The following is a 16552-nucleotide window of genomic DNA, read 5'->3' as shown; positions in this document are numbered from 1 at the left end:
CACTATCCACTGAAGACTTTGCATTGTTGCTGACTCTGCACTATGCCTATTGCACTGCTGCCAACTCTGTATTGCACTCCCCAGCATTTGACTGCTACTAGTCTCTGCAACTATCACTCTCGCATCTGACTGCATCTAATGTCACTAATCTATCCTACTATTGAATACTGTGGGCCCCTGTAGCAAGGTATTGATCCATGAGGTGGACTCCTCAAGAATCCTACCCATCCGTAGCACTCTAGGGCTATAACACAAAGTTTCCCCACCTCACTGCTGAAGGTATATCAGCAAACATGGCGAAGTCTTCCTCCAGCCTGAAGGACAGCCTATCAATCTCTGTTCAAGCTACCTGTTGGTCCTGCTTCTCCTCCTTGTCCTTCTTTTTGAGGGGACAATGGGTATTGTAGCAACCAAGCTCACCACATCTGAAGCACTTGACCTTATACAGGTCCTTCTTCTTCTTCTGCTCCCCTTGTCCTAACTGAGCCCCTTAGATGTGAGGGCCACATTCTCCTCCTCCTTCACTGGCTTCGATTTTCTACTGTTGCCACTGATGGCGCTCTTCAATAGAGCTCGTCTCAACTCCTGCTGCAAATTAGCCCACATTCTATCCCAGTTTGGTAACTTGTCTCTACCCAATATGCTTTGGACAAAGACCTACCAGTCCTCGAAGACACTATTGAGTGCCAATCTCACTAGCTTTGTGGGTTGAGGCACTGCCCCAACAACTGACAAATGGTCCCGGACCTCCTGAATCATGGTGAGGAAGGGATTTATGCCTTCCCCTTTCTGCATCGAGATGAGTGTCAACTTTTCTTCAAGGTACATCTTTCGCTGCTTGGAAGTAACCTGACACAACATGGCTAGAGCATCCCACATCTATTTGGCAGTGTCATTGTTAGCTATATGTGAAACAACATGATGCCAGACTCCATCTAGGATCATTTGTTTCGCTCGTGCCATCTCCTTCCTGTACTCTTTCTGCTGATCTGCATCTTAGGGAACTTTTACCACTGCATCAATACATGTTTTCAGGCCAAATTCATCTAGAAGGAAGGACATCCTTACCTTCCAGATGATGTAGTTGGAAGCTCCATCCAACCTATCCTGATCACGAAGCCCAACAATGGCCATCTCAATGAACTGCCGAAAACCTCCTCTTTCCTGTTGCTCAGTTGCTTCTCTGTTATTCGCACTCCCCTTTGGAGTGAGAAGATCTTCTCACAGCAACTGTTAATCTACTAGGAAAAACCAAACTTCTTGAGACTAGAAGTTCCCTGAGGAAAATTTCCCTCTATGTGTGCTCTTCTTCCTTCCACCCGATGATGCCTCCGCTCTAGCGTACTGCTGCAGAACTTTTGCGTTCAGATAGAGATCTGCTCAATAAAGAAATATGAGTTGCTCCCTCTGCCTCTGGAATTATTCGATCTAGAAAGATTGAATTTTTCTTCCCCACTCAGAAAAATCGAGCCTCCACGAGTAACTCAACCTCCTGGTAGAATGACTGCGCTTCCCTTGGGAATTTCGACATGCTGCCCACAGCAAGCAACAAAATTCCTTCTCTCTTCACCTTTGAGCTCTCCAGTTGATCAACTGCGCTCTGATTTCATGTGAAAATTACAAACTGGAATCCTATTGCAGTAATTGGAAGTTACTCTCCTGATTGTTAATTTTATTTAAATTTATCTGTTGTTTGCTACGGAAAATACTAAATAAATCACACTGCAATCTACACAAATAAAGCTGCGGAAGAATAAATGTTGGAAGAAATGCTAGCACACACACATAAAAATACCACAGTTATTTTTGGACAAAAGTCTGTGGAAAAACCCAATGCGGGAAAACCGGTGCAGAAGTTGAGGGCTTTATTATTAAACAGCATTAAAATAATCTGAGTACAATCTAGATGCCAAATACTGGCAATCCTACAGAGAAAATACTAGACAAAAATCTAATGAGGAATTTTCCTCACCCCACAGGAAAATCCGAGTTTTGACTGCAGCTCCAAGTGAGTCATCCAAACTGCCTTTGCATTGGCTCTACGTCACCCTAGCACAGTCCCTTCTGCACTCAGTCTGAGTCAGCCTCTCCTCAAGTCGTCTAGTCTGTTGCTGTCTGGGAAAATGTTTCTCCTGGCCCCCAGAACCTCTATCCAGCTTCTGGCACTAAAATGTGACTTTCCCTAATAGATCAAAATTGCCTCTAGAGGCTACTGCGTTGCCCCAACATCAGCCTCTCTGTGGCTCTTCTGCCTCTCTATAAATGCACTCACTAGATCTAGAAATCTTCCTTCGGCTTCGCTGTCTCTGCCCCTCTCTCACTACTTCGATCTTTAAATCTCTCTTCGGTAACTGACTGCTGCTACTCCGAAAATCGATCTGCTCAAAAATCGAACCTCTCAAGTGTCTTCTCCATCACCACATCGACCTCCTCTTATAATCCTCTGTTGGAGCACCAACGACCAAGATTAAAACTTAATCAATGGCTAGGATCATCTCTAGATTGATCTGTGTGGGCTGCTAGATGATTCTCTCCTTGACTTAATTGATATTTATTAATTAACCATATTCCCTAAATTTAGACTTAGGAAATATTTAAAACCTGGTTAATAATCTAATTAAGTCATTTCTAGGTGGAATTTCCATAAACGATTTCTGGGTTTTGGAGATCTCATGTATTCTAGCCTCTCCCAAAAATTTCAAGGCTAAAACACATCCGATGCTACAAAAACTAATAGTGATAACTTCATGCACTCCCTCCTCCATCTCTATAGTATGCTCAAACCGTCTATCTGGTGGAGGGCCTGGAGGAATGTCCCTAAACACTACCTGATGCTTCTCTAATAGTGCTAAGATATCCGGATGTGGATGTTGCTGCTTCTCGGTCTCTAAAATATGAAATTTTACTGCCCATTCGATGTCCCCACTTATCAAGTCAACCTCCATCATGTGTGTTGGTATTGTCTGTGGAAGATATGAGTACATACCACTTAATGCTACTTGCCTCCCATCCAGTCCCATGCAATTCATCTCTAAATTCATCCAATCAGTGGTGACACGCCACAAAGAATATAGCCATTGGACACCCAACACCACATTGGTGCCTGACACATCAACCACAAAGAAATGATCTGTCATTGAATAATTTCCCATGGTCAAGGTCAAGCTGGGAACATATCTAGTGCACTGCATGGTCTGATCCCCTAGTACAAGCACTAAAAACCCCTCAAAATTCTTTGTGCATATGCCTCTCCGCTCCACCATCTGAGCATCAATAATATTGTGGGTAGCCCCATTGTCCACTAGTATTGAAACATGTTGTCCTTGCACTGTGCCCCTGATTCGTAGTGTCAAATACTTCGGAACTCCCTCAAGTGAAGAAATAACTCATCCAGTAGGAAAAAGCAGTCCTCCTCCCTACAGTGGTGGTGGTGGTGGTGATCCGCCTCCCATGGACTAGGTTCCTCCATCTTCTGCGCCAACCTCCTACTCCATATCATCATCGAGCTCGTTATCTGAATATGACTCAATGTAATGGGCCTTGCTGTTGGTACACTTGTGTCCCGGTGCCCACGGCTCCTGACACGTGAAGCACAAATTCCTCCTTCGGAGGTTCCTCCTAGTCTCATCATCTAGTTGTTCATGGCCAACATCTCTATGCACCATCAATCATGTCTTTGGCCTTCAAAATGGCATCCTGCAGTGTCATAAGCCTATAAGCCCTCACCCGACCACAAAGGGGATCAGCTAGCCCCTCAATGAAGAACATGATCAACCGGCCTTTGAAATGTTTGTAACCATCACGACCAATTGTTAGAACTCCAATATATAGGCCTCAAGACTACCAATCTATCTCAGATGTGCCAACTCCCCGAATTCCAACTCTGGATCCTTCATATCATACCTCTCAACCAACCTCCTAGTGAACTCAGTATAGGAAGTAATGTGTATGTGTCCAAGAGTGATCAAGCCATGGTACCACAACTCTTGTGAATCTCTCTCCAAATGCAGGGTGGAAAATCCGATAACATCAGTCTCTCGCATGGGGTTAAAAGGAGATACATGTCCATCTTCTCAACCCACGCTCTATTTGATCTCTTGGCTGACCCATCAAAGTATGGCAGTGTGACCTTCCTTGCTACCTTTTGCACCTCCTGGTTTGGTTGTCCTCCTCTATAAGATGTTCGAGCTCCAGTCTTGCGTCTCTCCTTGAGGTGTATAAACTCCCCAAAAGACATCACATGTTGAATATTGGGATCCAGAGCCCATACTCATTATTCCCTATCTCCACAGAATGCACCAAATCTAACACAGGATCTGGTTATCTCTCTCTCTCCAACTCATCCACAAACTATGGCATAGTGAGACGACTAGCCTGTCCACTACGCTGTTGAAATGTATGCTCATGCCTGTGGTGGCTCCCACCTCCTACTCTGGAACCCCCATCTCCATTATGGTCATGCTCTTGTTGATTCTGAGCTTGTAGTCCCATCATTTGCTACATCATATCCATCATTAACTAGCCCTATCTCAAAATCTGTTTATTCAACCTCAACAACTCATCCATAACTTAGTTCTGACCACCTTGTCTTGGCTTCATATTACCTTCAATACCACCCTGACCCTCCATGCATTGTCGGGCGTTATCAAGCTTTGTATCAAAAAAATGGTCAGGTTCTTCTCCTCTTCACGCTTGTGAGGCTTATTTTTACATTTGTGAGCTAGTTTGGTGGGCTTGTCACCAATAGGGGTGTTATTTGCACATTATTTTATCATTAGGGGCTAAAGTAGGCCCATAGGTTAATTCAAACTCTTTAGGACGCTATATATTGATGTTAGATACATTCATTTCTATCATCACTTGACTTGGGATCTCTCTAATATAGAGAACCTCACATTTTTCCTTGGAGGATATTCTTTGGAGATGGATGAATTTTGACGTATGGATTTGGGCTTTTTATCTTGTCTTGGAGCTTTGTCTTGTAAACGAAATGTTGGTTGGATATACTCTATAACGTTGTAAGTAAAATTTTGATGTTATTATTCTTGTTGTTGCATACTGCTAAAACTAGGGCTCGTTGCTGCATGATTGAAATGTGGAATTGAGCATGTTTTAGCTAATTTAATGTATGGGCCAATGTTATATGAATGAAATGTCCTAGAGATTATTTGTCTTGATAAGCTTGCATCGTGTGCTTTGAAGTATGAATGCTTGAAGGTCACTTTTCTTTTCTTTCTCTCAACATTGGATGAAGTTGACTTTCTAGGCTTCCTTGATCAAGAAACCAAGTTCTTACTCATCATCATCCTTGAATCCATATCTCTGAGAGAATTAGGCACTGATCCCTCAAAAAGGGTGATCATTTTAACCCTCTTTTTACCCTTTTCCCCTTTTTCCCTAGGTCTAGCCCCATTAGGTCACCTAGGGCATCAATTTCCAGGGAATTGACCAAAGGAAAAATTTCGATCTCCTACAGGCTACTGTAGTGGTAGGTCCCCTCCCTCTACTCCAAATTTGAGGCAATTCTAACGGTGGAATCTTCGGGGATCCCAAGCCCTAGCTCTACGACTGAATTTTGCCTAAGCATCCCCAAGGCTAGACCTTAATAGGATCAACTCAACTTTTTGAAGTAAATATTCTTGTTTGTTCCTTTCCCCTCACCTTGTCCAGGATAGGAACATCATTGGTTGATGCATTCCATCCCCGAACCTGAGCTGGGTCTACTTGGCCCTATGTGGTCTCGCTTCTCAATAAAGATTATTTGTCAAAGACCATTTGGGAATCCAAGTTTCCCAAGGATTATAGGGATTGAGAACCTTGTTTATAAGCCTATCCTTTCTCCCTCAACCCTCCAATCCTCACCCCTTACCCCTGGTGGACCAAGTCCCTTGCTTAAAGAGCAAGCAAGTTCCATTCTTTACTCCATTCTTGGGAAAGGGTTTTTAGGATCACTTCTCACCTATCCATTGACATATACTTTAGAAGGGAATCCCTACACTATCGGGACTCCTCCCATCGGTGAAAGTCCGTAAAGAGCAAGGAGACTTAGTTGTTATGACAGTGGGCTAAGCCTCCATCGTTACCCTCAACCTAGCAGTTGCCCTCTTAGGAACCCCTTTAGGTCCCCTACTGGTTTGAGTGGTAACAGGGACATGACATGATTGCACCATGTATAGACAGCTTGTCGGGAGTCTCCTTTATCTCACTCACTCTCATCCAAATTGCTCATATGTGGTAGGTGCAATTTCCAGATACATGCAGGAGCCACATAAGTTGCATTGGAATGTTTCCAAGCGCATACTCAAATTTGTTCAAAGAACCATCACTATGGGATTCATTATGCAACAGGATGTACTTTGGATCCCATTGGCCACACTGATTTAGATTGGGTTAGAAATAACATTTATTGCAAGTTTGCTTCAGGGAATGTTCTCAATTTGGGTTCCGACCACATTTGTTGGTCCAGCAAAAGAAAATTTGCGATTGTTTTATCATTGGTAGAGGCCAAATACAAAGGTACAATCAATATTGTCATTCAAGCCATTTGGTGCGACAATCAAGGCCCACTAAAGTTTTGCAGAGATCTAGTGCAACCGCAATGAACAAAACACATTGAGATCCACATGCACTATGTCTGAGAATTGGTACATGATGGGGTCATCAGCTTGCAATACCATCCCACTTCTGAATAGTATGCCGACATCTTCACAAAGACTTTCATTGACCAAAAATTTCACTTTCTGCAAAACCAACTTGGTGTGAAGGACACAACTTCTTAGCAATTGTACTTCTTTGTTAGTATTGTATTTTGAGGGGGGGAGGGGGTTTGTTTCCATGTGGTTTTCCCTCTTTCCTCTTCTTGCAGTTGTTCTATGTTACTTAGATGCATTGTAAAATGGGTACCTTACATCACTTCTTGTCGGGACCCATTCATTTTGTTCTAACTAGTAGTGCTTTGGGGGGTATTTGAGATAACACACTTAATTGCACTTCACCTAACTAGGACTATCTCCACTTGCATGAGATAGGTAACTGATGATTGCACGGCCAGTTAACTAGGACTATCTCCCCTTGCATGAGATAGTTAACTGATGACTGCATGGAAAGTTAACTAGGACTAGGTGTCAATTTCCTTTAGTGCATGTTCACATCTCTCTAGATTCACTATTAGACTCATTGCTATATTAGTTCATCCATGCCGAATATATTTCATTGAATCGTATTCTCTCATAATTTTCTTTCCTATGCATGAATAGAATTCATTAATTCTTTTCTCTAACAATTTTCTTTCTTCTTTCCTTGAAATTTTTGTTCATTGTTTTCTAGGTAGATCCAGCCTGTGCAGCTTTAGTTACAATTTCGCATCAGTTTTCCTATTAAATCTCACTAATGCCAAAGAATGGCTTTTTACTTTGGTTATGAAGACAAAATGCCTAGCTTGAGAATAGCTTCCACCTTCCTGACAAACCTTGTCTTCATTTTATGCTTCACATCAAGTGGCTTTGAGGATCTAATTAGAGAAATCAGTGTCTCCTCCACAAAAATGGAAGGGCTATCTATAGTGAATATAGTATATACTAAGGGAATCCATCTTGGCCTCAGCTTCTTCGAGGCACTACACAAATGAGTAGGACGGCTTTGACTCTACCAAGGTGACAATTATTGCAAGCTATGACTAGGGTAAACTCATAAAGGGAGGGCCTTGCGCTACTCTCAAACTTCACACTATTCTTATTTTTATTGAATATAATTGTTATGGAAAAAATCATTATATTATTACGGTAAAACATGGTACATTTTTTCCCTTGAAAAAAATTGCAAGTTCATATTTCAGTATGAAAAAATAGTTATATTTTAAAAGAGAAAAAAAAACTCTATTTACTATCTCTAGCACAGAGCTAGAGATAAACCTCATAACCAAGCTAACATCAGAAAATAATAAAGTCCATTAGCATATACTTCTCTTACTAAAACAAGGTAATATAAAACTATATATTCTACAGTCCTCAACGCATTCTACAACCAATGTATTGTCTCTCACTCTCTTGCCTATGTCAAGTCACTGTACCTTAATTTTCATCTTTTATACTTGTACATTCTGGTCTAATACCCCTGAATCTAAAAAGTTTTCAATTTTTGGAAATTTATTTCAATTAAAAATTATTTTCTTTATAGTAATAAGAATAGATACAAAGTCAATATCAGTTGCATTTAATAAAGTCATCGATATACTTTAACATATAAGGCATTATTCATTTGTCAATCTAGTACCTGGAGATTTTATATGGAATGGAAAATATCCACCTTGCGACCTTGAACTTCAACTACAACTGAATAGTGCCCCACTGATTTCTTTAAAAGAGAAAACATCATTACTAAATAGTGCATACTCCTAGTAATCACTTTTATCACCAAAAAAGAATATAGTTCTTACAGAAATCAACTGTTGAGTGGAGCAATGTATGTTTTTCCCTTGTTTAAGGACCTGTAAATGATACCAATAATTAGATTCAATATGCAATAAAGATACTTCAAAGAATTAACTATTTTTACTTTGAAGTGAAAATTGGATAAGTTCCTGATCATGACCTGAATAAATATCTCAGGCAAACCTCCCTCGGGTAAATCCTTCTCTGGTATGTTGATATAGAAACCTTGCCTATTGTTAAAGGGCATCTTCAAGTTTGGCAGTTCCATATCTTCACGATATTTCTTTGCAAGAGCATGTATTGCTGAACGTCTATTACAAAATCAATTTTTCCTTTCCCAATGAAATGTGGACAATATGAATGAAAGTGGAACTTGTTGAATGGGAGAAATAAGAATGAACCTTCAGTTGTATCACAGAATGATTTTCTTGCAACATCAAGAAATCCATCTATTCCGGACTTGACAGCAAAACAGTGTTGGGTGCGAACAACAAAGGGGGCCCTTGCATGCAGAATATCTTCATCAATAACCTCTTTGATCCTGCAAGGAAATTATGACCAAAAAATATTGTAATATTGCTTAGTAAGGAAGTCTTGCCAACAAAAGCCCTTGTACTAACATTGACAATGTAATGTCCCAAACGAAATAAATTTGGAACATTCCCTTCACATAAAATTTCTACTCATAAACAAAAGATTGCCATGTAAAATATAACATATAAAATGCATGCAATTTGATAATACGATAAGCAGAAACAATCTCAGCTTTATTATAATATAAGAACTGGGGTTTTACATGCTGGAAAAATAGCTGAGATAGCTGGCCTCAACAAATCTGCAATAATGCCACAATGGGCCTCCCAAAACAAACTGAAAAACAATACACTGCAACCTATGAACCCTGAATGGATCCACCAAGGGAAGAGATGGGTGCTCGCCCACTCTCACTGAATCAGCCGAGGGTTTCCGTCCTGGAGCTACTGCTGGACTAAAGAACCGGATTCTCAACCTCTCATACAAGAAACAATACTCAATCACAGATGTCCTCCAATGACCTCCTCCTCTTTTATAGATCTGATGGACCCCTCTAGAACCTTCTATTTTATTATTATTTTAATCATCGAGCACTTTGCTCTCTTTTATTTTAATTAAAATATTATTTTTAATGCGGGAAAAGGGTAAATTAGCCACCATGTCTCCTCAAGTCACTGAAACTCACACCCATAAGTCCCATCATGTAGATCTTCTCATTCTGGTTCCAACGAGCTATTACACTGAGGTGTTCCATCAATTAATCTCCCCGGAATCCACCTCGAGCATAATTAATTAAGTTATGCCCAATAATAATGTTGATTTTCTAAAGTTGTCAGAATGCAACAGAACGAAAGGCAAACTGTGCTGATGATGGAATATGCCAAGTGAATGCCATCAAATCCCATAAAATCTCCTCAAAACTCCATTGGGACCCCTAATGACATAAACCTACTCCGCTGACTTGGCCATCCCTTGCCCTGGAAGTCCACCCTCGCTGTACTATGAAGAAGAATAAAAATGGGGACATGATAGTCCTCCCGCCCCAAGATTTCTTGCCCTCAAGCAATCCAAATTTATGGCCCAACACCACTGAGACCCAATTCCCGGATCCCATATGAACCACTGGTCCCTGGATTCCATGTCCATCTCCAGCTCAACCTACTGCCAGTAGATCCACCTGGATCCCAATGCCACCAAGAAGGAGCGTTAATGCTCCATGGCTCTCGTTGTGTTGTAGCTCCGGCTATGAATGTTGGCCTACCAACTGTGTACTAGCTCATCACCTCCCTCCAATCCAATCCTTGGCATACCCCAAGGGTAGTCTCACCATACTGATGTTGCGCTGAGATATTGATGAGTGGCCAACCCACATTCTGTTGTCGACTGGAGCATGTAGTATCCCCCATCTCTAAGGGCTCCTGCAGTACACTGCTCCTGACTAAGAACGCTACTCCATCAATAGGATACCAAATCATGATCTCTCACCAATCTATGTCATGGACTCCTGTGTAAGGAACAAGTCTACTATGTTGATGATGGTCCATGCTCAACTCATGTTGCCCTATCTGGTTGGTCAGTAATATCCATCGAGAATGACCTGCCTCTCTCCCTGTAATGGGTACAAGTGGCCAAAATGTGTTGCAAGCCCTATCTATGTACTCCTAAAGAGGGTTGCTCCCTGAATGTCCTACGGCTCTGCCAACTGCCTGTGCATCTGCCCACACCTCATCAATGGGTCGGCCTAAAGATGGATGCACCACCATCTCCAACAACTCCTGTCATCTACTATCCTCCTGCAAAACTATCTGGTCAATCTCCAACGTCTTCTGAGGATAAGTGTCTACAAACGCTGCCTCCCTGGAGACTGCTTTCACATCTGTCTGGGTGTCTGCTCATCCTCCATCATGGGCTCAACATGAGCCACTAGCTAACTCTCCAAAAGAGGCCCATCCCGCACACTGTGTGTGTCATCTATCTCATGCTCCTCTATGTGCTCTCTATGCTGAATCATCAGTCGCTCATCTGCTCCCGGATCTCCTTCCTTCATGGGAATAATCAGTTGCTTGTCATACTCCTCCACCACACATGGATGCACTTTTAGGCTAATATTATCAACTCCACATGACTGCTCGTGCTCCTCAGAGGTATCATCATATGAACCCATGGACTCATACAAAGAAGAATCCTCACCTTGAAAGTCAAAAGGAATCTCCTCCTACTCTACCTCTGTCACCTCCTCAACGTCACCTAAACATGAGTGGTCAGGTCCCCAAGGTCCCTTGCAGACAAAGCAAAGTCCCTTCCTCCTCATCTTATTCTTTCTGCATGATCCCCCAAACATGAGCAACTCCGCCCTGGTCAACTATCTCCTGAACAGCGCAACGTTCTACTCAACCAACCTCTCTGCTAGTTCATAAGCAGTAGGTGAGACCAGTTTCTCTCTCCTCCAGATAGACAACAATCGAGAATGCAACTCCCGACAAATGGCATGACGGCCTCCCATACATGATGACAAGATGGACTGCATGTGTGCTATGACTGTGTCAAGATGATGTTTCCTAATGTTGAAGAAGCATTAGAACATCTGCAAGATCAAACCATCACACTCCAGATTAAACATGATTTCATGAGTCCTAGTCATGGCCATAACTCCTAAAATCTCAAGCTTCTTCCCAAAGGTAGAGCCTGCACTATTTTCCAAGTCTCGAAAAGTTTCTACCACCAGTCTCAAAACTCTCCTCATAATATCATCATTGTAAAGAGCTATAGAGGCGATTAGTCTCATGATGTTACTGAGACAAGATACAACTGGAAGTCTAACCCCTTCACAAGGTTCCTCCAAGAACTTGTGTTGTATGAGAGCAAGCATAGCTAGTTTTAGAGCCCAAATTAATTTCTTCCCTTCTAACTGGCTCACTTTGGAAGGAGTGCCTCTAGTCCATCAAGCCTTAAAAGAATTGTCCATGTGACCCTCATGTGCTTCAAATCTGTCCCAAGTGCAAGGATTTCGTGTCCTATTTCTGGCTTCATCAACAAATCTGTTGGCTGCTCATGGTTAAGAATGGAATGTACCTCTTTTGAGAAAGGTCTGCTAGCCAATTTTGTTTTCTGATCTACATTGCAGCCCATTGAGGGATTGTTGTGTTGGTGTATGAGATGTTCTAAATACTCCATTGTTCAGTAAAATATACGGAAATAAGTGCAATTCAACTACAATCAGTCGACAAATGACAATACAAGGCTACTACAGTAGCATGTAAAAACATTGACATACTCTAGCAGCCAATTATGCTCACCCCTTAGGACATTTATTGACCATTACTGTGGATACTTAACTTCAGTTACTAAGACTAACACTCAACAATACAATGATTCTATATCAACACAAAGCATGTTTACAAGCACAGCCCTGCAACAAATATTGTAAACCCACTATATTTTGTCACGCAGACAACATAAGCATCAACCCCTCCTATCAACAGATTGACCAGCTCCAACATACTTTCCATGTCTCAACAATATACTCACATGCAATCATAACCATACAAGTTATGGAATGTTAAACATTTAGAGGCAAAATCTATAACAACAGAGACAAATATTAGCTTGATTGAAGAGTATGGGGCACAAGCTTGGAACCTGGAACCTTTCTTCAAAAACTGTTGGATGACCCAACGTAGACTTTGATAGCAAGATTCACTATCCTCATACATCCAACAGTAGAAGTTAGCAGTGTAATAGAGAAACCCGAAATGCACAGTGAATTTTCTCAAGAAACAACCACTGGTTCTTGTACCAAAATCCCTTGCAGCTGTATGACTAATCGCATCAGTGGCTTAATTTCCCTTTTTCCTTCAACAATAATTCCTCCAAGATAATGTGTCTCGGTCTTCGTCCCTGCAATTTTAATTGGTTCCAGTTCTTGACTCGGGCTCCTCCCATTCCAGGTAAACTTCGCCAGACATCCAAGATAGAGGTACAAATCGTCATCGGATACGCACCGAACCTCCGCTATAGCAAATTTACGCAACAGCAGTGGAATCAACCAAGGATACAACAGATTTCCAGATCAGCTAAAGAAGTTGACATTGTCTAATGTTGTCGCCGACAAATTAAATGGTTCAGTTCACAGTCCCATTGGTTATGGTCTCAATTCAGCTCACTATCCTGCATGCGGCCTCCCGTGCCCACACACAATTGTATAACAGTAGCTTGACCCTTGGAAGCTCGTCCTCTGCCCAGTCACTTCAAAGAAAAAACATGGTGCGGCTTCAAATAAATATGTTGGTTGCCACGAGTTTGACCTGGGTGGGCGTAGATGTAGTTGGCCGACAATTGATTCCTTATGCAATATGTCCAACTCAGCGTTGACCCACAATCAACCAAATTGGATCTCCCAAATGGCGGCTTGCAGATTCCCAACGATCAATTCAACATTGTATCTTGACTTTAGCTCGGACTGCAACTTGGATTTCGATGGCGATCTCGACTCTCGATGCTTGAGAATTTATGTCACTCAACGCCTTCTTACACGAATGAATTCGATCAAGGCGTTACATGCCCAATCAAATCGGTTCAACTACCAGCAATTTTGGTTGCCAGCGGCTCAGAGAATTGATGAATTCGACGACTTAGCGGCTACATGAAAAATATTTATTTTCCTTTGGCCCAGATCGTGTTTCTTCCATGTGCAGTCCCCACTTCTCAACGATTAACATTCCTTCGGTCGCCAATCCCGGTCTAGCATAGTTTTCAAATCGACATCTTGCATTATCGCTCATGATTACCGATTATTTAGACAGCTCATGCAACACGCAAGATGTTATTCATTTGCTCAACTAGAGCACTGTCACATTGGTTGATGAATTTATACTCCTGCAAAAAATTCGCACTGCTTTTCTTTGATATGTAACCCATGAAGGACTTGATCCCCTCTTGCCAGCGCATGCGCTATCTCTCTAAGCGATGGTCCACAAATCGACTTACTTAACCACACATGACCACATGTTCGATTCTACTAAGTTGACCATAGCATAGAAGACGCGATACGGTTCTCAATAGATCGGTTCCGCTCCTTGCAATTCAATAGTCGACACGAATTTTGGGCCAGAATTTCTCAGTTCTTTTATTATGGTTGGCTTGGCTCATGGGCACCTTTGTAGGAATTTACAGGGTAAGTTCCTCAGAAAGAACACCAAAAGGACACCGCTCACAACCTGATCACAGATCAATACACCAGTATTTTTGACGTGGTTAAAACCCTCAAAGAGGGAAACAGTCCACGGCCTGAGCCAACGCGGCCACTTCAGGCAATTTATTAATCAAAGAATGAAAATTTACATAAGCTTCTCTCATGCACGGATTACCCTACAAATGACCCTCCATGCGCTTTAAATAGAATTCATGGACCAATCGGGTGTCAAGCCACGGATCAAGTGTCGGTAATACCGAGGAGAGAATGAACCGTCGGATTGTAAGTTACAAAATGTACAACGGTAAAGAAACACACTTTACCTAACTCTATACCTAACTCTATACTAGACCAAGTTGTACTTAACTATTTCCTATGTGTCGGAATATCCTAACATCCCCCCTTAAGAACAACTTGGGATAGGATTGAAGGATTTACAAATATGACACAATAGGAGAAGGAAGGAGGCACTAGAGCCTATCCCCCCTTAGTGACAACTTCCTGAACTCCAACCATAAATCGAAGTTTAGTGAACTTCGCCTCTGTGAGAGCCTTTGTGAAGATGTCTGCAACTTGATCATCTGTTGAACAATATTGCACTTCAAGAACATGGTCGTGAATGAGCTTTCTGATGAAGTGCATGTGCAGTTCAATGTGTTTGCTGCGCTGATGTTGAACTGGATCTTTGCATAGCTGAATGGCACTTTGATTATCACACCAAAGTGTAGTCGGATGCTGCTGCTGAAAGCCAAATTCTGACAGGATCTGACGAAGCCACAAGGCTTCCTTACTAGCTTCTACGGCACCACGATACTCTGCTTCTGCTGATGAAAGAGAAATGGCACCCTGTTTCTTGCAAGCCCATGTAATAGGTCCTGAACCAAGAGTGAAGACATAACCGGCAGTAGACTTCCGATCATCAGGGTCACCAGCCCAATCAAAATCAGTGAAACCCACCAATAGAGGAGCTGCTTCGGCACTGTAATGAATCCCAAACTGAACTGTACCTCGAACATAACGAAGTATTCTTTTAGCTGCTTTCCAATGACTTTCACGTGGGTTTTGCATAAACCGAGCAACAAGGCCAACAGCAAAGGAAAGGTCAGGACGAGTATGTGTTAAATACAAGAGTTTTCCTACAAGTTGACGGTATAAGGTAGCATCAACTTCAGGAGAAGTACAAGTGACTGAAAGTTTGACTCCAGACTGAAAGGGAGAAGGGGCTAGCTTACAGTCTTCCATGTGAAAATGACGAAGAATATCACAAGCATACTTGGACTGGGAAAGGGAAATACCCTCCTTGGATTGCAAGACTTGAAGACCGAGAAAATAGTGTAAGTGTCCTAAGTCTGTCATTTCAAATTTCTTTTTAAGGCTGGACTTCACATGGTTTATAAGGTTGGGATCACTACCAGTGAGGATAAGATCATCAACATAAAGAACAAGGATGATAAGAGACTTGCCCACTCTCTTGGTGTAGACAGTATTGTCAGAATGACACCTAGAAAAGCCAGATTCTAAAAGAAAGCTATCCATTTTGGCATACCAAGCTCGAGGAGCTTGCTTGAGACCATAAAGGGATTTCTTAAGTCGACATACAAGGTTGGAGTCTGTTTGTATGAAGCCAATGGGTTGCTCCATATAGATTTCTTCATGCAAGTCCCCATGCAAGAAGGCAGATTTAACATCCATCTGATGGACTTCCCATTTGAAAGAGGCAGCAAGGGAAAGAACAAGGCGGATAGAGTTCATTTTGGCAACAGGGGAGAAGGTTTCAGTGTAGTCAATGCCTTCAACCTGTGAAAAGCCCTTAGCAACAAGACGAGCTTTATGTTTATCAACTTTCCCATCTGGTCCATACTTGGTTCTGTAAACCCATTTGCATCTGACAAGTTTTCGTCCCTTTGGTAAAGGAACAAGATCCCATGTATCATTTGCCAATAATGAATGATATTCTTCATTCATAGCTGCTTCCCAATCTGGATGGCCTGAAGCTTCTGCAAAGGTGTCAGGATCATAATTTACTGGAGCTTGAGCCAGTAAAGAAGAGGCTCTCTCGAACTGAGAACGTGTGCGTCGCTGATCTGTAGGATCACCGGCAAGATCACCTGCTGCATCTCGAGTAGCACGAACCCATTTTGGAAGCTTAGGAGCTGAAGGAGGATCCTGAGATGGTGGGGGAGGACTGCCATCCTCACTTTCATCATCTGAAGAAGAAATGTTTTCAAAGGTAGAAGAGATAGGGAGAGGTGGCACATCCGCCGGACTAGGCTCGCAGGCCGATATCTTTTCATCAAATTTTACATCTCTTCTAATGATAACATTTTTGGACTTAAATGGAATAAGTCTATAGCCTTTCACATCTTCAGAATATCCAACAAAAGTACATTTTTCACTC

At 42.0% G+C, this 16552-nt stretch overlaps 1 protein-coding gene across 1 annotated transcript in view; it reads right to left on the bottom strand.

The window, feature by feature from the left end:
- The window catches only part of MSH4 (MUTS-like protein 4), a 438807-nt gene that overhangs the window by 140216 nt on the left and 282039 nt on the right, over nt 1-16552 (bottom strand). Inside the window, exons 12-14 of the mRNA XM_089373522.1 lie at nt 8831-8970; nt 8590-8732; nt 8435-8485 (exon numbers count right to left, since the gene is read on the bottom strand). Of these exons, the coding sequence (XP_089229648.1) occupies nt 8435-8485; nt 8590-8732; nt 8831-8970 (334 nt within the window). The remainder of the gene's footprint in view (nt 1-8434; nt 8486-8589; nt 8733-8830; nt 8971-16552) is intronic.

Source organism: Pinus tabuliformis, chromosome 6 (genome assembly GCF_031772625.1).
Source record: "Pinus tabuliformis cultivar Carrire ecotype Pingquan chromosome 6, CPIR1, whole genome shotgun sequence".
NCBI classification, from domain to species: Eukaryota; Viridiplantae; Streptophyta; class Pinopsida; order Pinales; family Pinaceae; genus Pinus; species Pinus tabuliformis.
This window is presented reverse-complemented; position numbering and strand designations above follow the sequence as displayed.